Source organism: Protobothrops mucrosquamatus, unplaced genomic scaffold (assembly GCF_001527695.2).
Source record: "Protobothrops mucrosquamatus isolate PMUCROS unplaced genomic scaffold, P.Mucros_1.0 scaffold6293, whole genome shotgun sequence".
Lineage (NCBI taxonomy): Eukaryota > Metazoa > Chordata > Lepidosauria > Squamata > Viperidae > Protobothrops > Protobothrops mucrosquamatus.
The window spans coordinates 11,949-16,208 of record NW_015392122.1 but is presented as its reverse complement, the minus strand read 5'-3'; the positions used below and the strand labels follow the sequence as shown (position 1 = coordinate 16,208).

The following is a 4,260-nucleotide window of genomic DNA, read 5'->3' as shown; positions in this document are numbered from 1 at the left end:
ATAATGATAATGATAATGATGTGGAAGTTAAACCTGAGCCTCTCAAAGTTGTTTGCTGAGATGAGTAGCTCTAGAAATCAAATAAATAAGTAGACAAATAAATAATTAAATAAGATACGATTTATAAAAGGATTTTTTTTAATCTTTTAAGAAAAAGCAAAACAAACCCAGAAAATATTTTCTTTTGGTTTTTTTTTTACAAAGCGCTCTTACAAAAGGCCACTTTCACTTTCTCTTTACCCCTTTCTACTTTTCACAGGGAACCGACTCCAGCCCACTTGATTAATTTATCATTCAGTGCAACGGGGCAAACACGCCGAAGTGGTTAACCGAGTTGAAGTGTTTTGCGCAAACTGCAGTCTAAGGTTTTTATAAGGGGGGAATTTTCCCTCATGGCTTCCCTCCAGCTGAGCCAAAGAAAGCTGGAAGTTCTGCCCTCCACACTTGGACGGCATTCACACAGCGTGAACGGATTGATGGCAGGGAAGCCCCCTCAGCGGGGCCTGCTTCATCACAGCCCCTCGAAGAAGCCCCAGGAGCTTTAGCCAGAGGGGGTCAGCAAATATAAGAGGGTGGTTTATATATATTTTGGGGGTCACACAGATGGGGTGTCCCCCAGAAGGCCCACCCCAGGCAGAAAAGTCAGGATTTCTAAGAGAGAGAGAGAGAGGATAGATAGATAGATAGATAGATAGATAGATAGATAGATAGATAGATAGATAGATAGATAGATAGATAGATAGATAGATAGATAGACGGACGGACGGACGGACGGACGGACGGACGGACGGACGGACGGACGGACGGACGGACGGACGGATGGATAATATATAGAGATAAGAGATAAGAGATAGATAGATAGATAGATAGATAGATAGATAGATGGATGGATGGATGGATGGATGGATGGATGGATGGATGGATGGATAATATATAGAGATAAGAGATGAGAGATAGATAGATAGATTAGATAGATAGACAGACAGACAGACAGACAGACAGATAATGGATGGATGGATGGATGGATAGATAGATAATATATAGAGATAAGAGATGAGAGATAGATAGGTAAATAGATAGATAGGTAGATAGACAGACAGACAGACAGATAATGGATGGATGGAGATAAGAGATGAGAGAGAGAGAGAGAGATAGACAGACAGACAAATAGATAATGGATGGATGGATGGATGGATAGATAGATAGATAATATATAGAGATAAGAGATGAGAGATAGATAGATAGATAGATAGATGGATGGATGGATAGATAGATAATATATAGAGATAAGAGATGAGAGATAGATGGATAGATAGATAGATAGATAGATAGATAGATAGATAGATAATATATAGAGATAAGAGATGAGAGATAGGTAGATAGATAGGTAGATAGACAGACAGACAGACAGACAGACAGATAATGGATGGATGGATGGATAGATAGATAATATATAGAGATAAGAGATGAGAGATAGATAGATAGATAGATAGATAGACAGACAGACAGATAATGGATGGATGGATGAATGAATGGATGGATAGATAGATAGATAATATATAGAGATAAGAGATGAGAGATAGATAGATGGATGGATGGATAGATAGATAATATATAGAGATAAGAGATGAGAGATAGATGGATAGATAGATAGATAGATAGATAGATAGATAGATAGATAGATAGATAGATAGATAGATAGATAGATGATAGATGGATGGATAGATAGATAGATAAGAATTATTTATCTTATCTCTCTAGATAGATGATAGAAGATAGAGACAGACAGATGGAAGATAGATAGTAGAGATAGGGAGGGAGGGAGAGAGACAGAAAGATGGATAGATGAGAGAGACGGAGGGAGGGAGGGAGCGAGAGAGAGAGAGACCTAGTCTAAGAGAAGAATGGTTGCAGGATTTGGGTTTGGCTAGTCTAAAGAAAAGAAGGACCAGAGGTGTTATGATAGCCCTGTTCCAATATTTGAAGGGAGCCACAAAGAAGGTGGTGGTGGGGGGCTCAATTTATTCTCCAAAGCGCCTGAAGGCAGGACAAGAAGCAACAGATGGAAACTAATCTGGGAGAGAAGCAACCTAGAACTAAGGAGAAACTTCCTGACAGTTAGAACAATTAACCAGTGGAACAACCTGCCTCCAGAAGCTGTGAATGCTCCAACACTGGAAGTTTTTAAGAAGAGACTAGACAGCCATTTGACTGAAATGGTATAGGGTTTCCTCCCTAAGCAGGGGGTTGGACTAGATGACCTCCAAGGTCCCTTCCAACTTTATTATTATTAAATGTAGAACCTTGCTTTTTTCACCCTTGAATTTCATTTTGTTAGATAGCGCCCAGTGTTCAAGTCTGTCCAGATCCTCCTGTATCCTAAGCCTGTCTTCTGGAGTGTTGGCTATTCCTGCCAGCTTGGTGTCGTCTGCAAATTTGATGAGTTCCCCATCTATCCCCTCGTCCAGATCCTTGATGAAGATGTTGAAGAGCACTGGGCCCAGAACAGAGCCCTGGGGCACCCCACTACACACTTCCCTCCATGTAGATGCGGTTCCATTGAGGACCACACGCTGAGTACGGCCGGTCAGCCAGCTACAGATCCATCAGGTGGTGATGCTGTCTAACCCACATTTTTCTATCTTGTCAAGTAGAAGATAACCTTTATTATCAAAAATGAAATTTAGCTGCCCGCTCTCAAAGTGAAACACATACATGACACACACCTAAACATACTATATACAACATGTATAGACCCACACCCCTGCATATACATAACAAATAAATATTAACTACTGTCCATCTTGAATATATAACGGAAGGAGGAAGCTTGAGAGTTCACAAGGTTAATGCTGTATGGAATGAAACTATGGTTGAATCTGGACGTTCTGTTATGGATAGGTTGTGGTCTACTTTATCAAATGCCTTACTGAAGTCCAAGTAAATTACGTCCACAGCATTCCTCTGGTCCACTAATTTTGTCACTTGGTCAAAGAATGTAATAAGATTTGTTTGGCATGATCTCTGTTTGACAAACCCATGTTGGCTTTTAGTAATGACTTTGTTTGCCTGTAGGTGTTCGCTGATTCATTCTTTGATTATCTTTTCCAGAGTCTTCCCAGGTATTGAGGTCAGGCTGGTAGGTCTGTAGTTTCCTGGATCCATTTTTTCCCCTTTTTTGAAGATGGGAACTACATCAGCTCTTTTCCAGTCCTCTGGTAGTTCCCCAGTGCTCCAGGATCTTTGAAAAATATAGTTCAGTGGTTCTGAGATCACATCTGCCAGTTCCTTGGGGTGTAATCCATCTGGTCCTGGTGATTTGAACTCGTCTAGGCTGGACAGGTGCTCACTTACCATTTTCTTGCCTATCTTGTGTTTCTATTCTGTTTTTTATGGCACTGTTTTTGATAGGCTGGTCTGTTTTTTCCTTTTGTGTAAAGACAGATGCAAAAAAATGAGTTAAGCAGTTCTGCTTTATGGACCAATTGTATCCTTAACCTTTTTTCTTGCTTTTTACATGTCAAAAGAAGCTTTGTTGTTGCTGTCGTCGTTATTTTTGACTTTTGTCGCAAGCCTTAGTTTATTGTGAGCTTTCGCTTTCCTTTTCATCTTTGCAGGTTCGGGCTATTTGCTGATATTCTGCCTTAGTTACCTGCCCCTCTTTCCACTTTCTATACTTGTCCATCACTGGAGCTTTTTTAAGAGATTGGACAACTAGATGCCTGAATTGGTGCAGAGTCTCCTGCTCGAGCAGCAGGGGGTCGGACTAGAAGACCTCCACGGTCCCCTTCCAGCCCTAGGATTCTACGCTCCCTCTGGGCCGCCCCAGCGAAGGGGAAGCGCGAGCGAAAACGAAAACGAAAGCGAAAGTTGCCCGCACTCCTTTCGCTTTCCCGGCTGCTTGTGGCGCGCGGCCGTCGGGCGCCTTTCCAGCCTCGGCGAGGTCGGGAGCGGCCCTGCGGGGGTCTCGGGGAAGGGGAGGCAGCGCCCATGGCCCAGGCGCCGCAGCCCATGCGGCTGAAGGAGTGGCTGCTGGCCCAGGTGGAGAGCGGTCGCTATCCGGGACTGCGCTGGGTGGACGGCCGGAAGGCGCTCTTCCGCATCCCCTGGAAACACGCCGCTAAGCAGGACTACCGCGAGCGGGAGGACGCGGCGCTCTTCAAGGTACCACGCGGTCGGGATCGGGGGGGGGGAGTCCGGGACCCCCGCCTCGGTTACACACACACACATACACACACACACACACATACACCCCGGGCC

At 43.8% G+C, this 4,260-nt stretch overlaps 1 protein-coding gene across 1 annotated transcript in view; it reads left to right on the top strand.

Moving 5' to 3' along the window:
* Window positions 1-3,990: 3,990 nt before the first annotated feature.
* LOC107300165 (interferon regulatory factor 4-like) overlaps window positions 3,991-4,260 on the top strand; it is a gene marked incomplete at its 3' end in the record, with an annotated part of 1,883 nt that continues 1,613 nt past the window's right edge. The window contains exon 1 of the mRNA XM_015829505.1: window positions 3,991-4,164. Coding sequence (XP_015684991.1) covers window positions 3,991-4,164 — 174 coding nt within the window. The remainder of the gene's footprint in view (window positions 4,165-4,260) is intronic.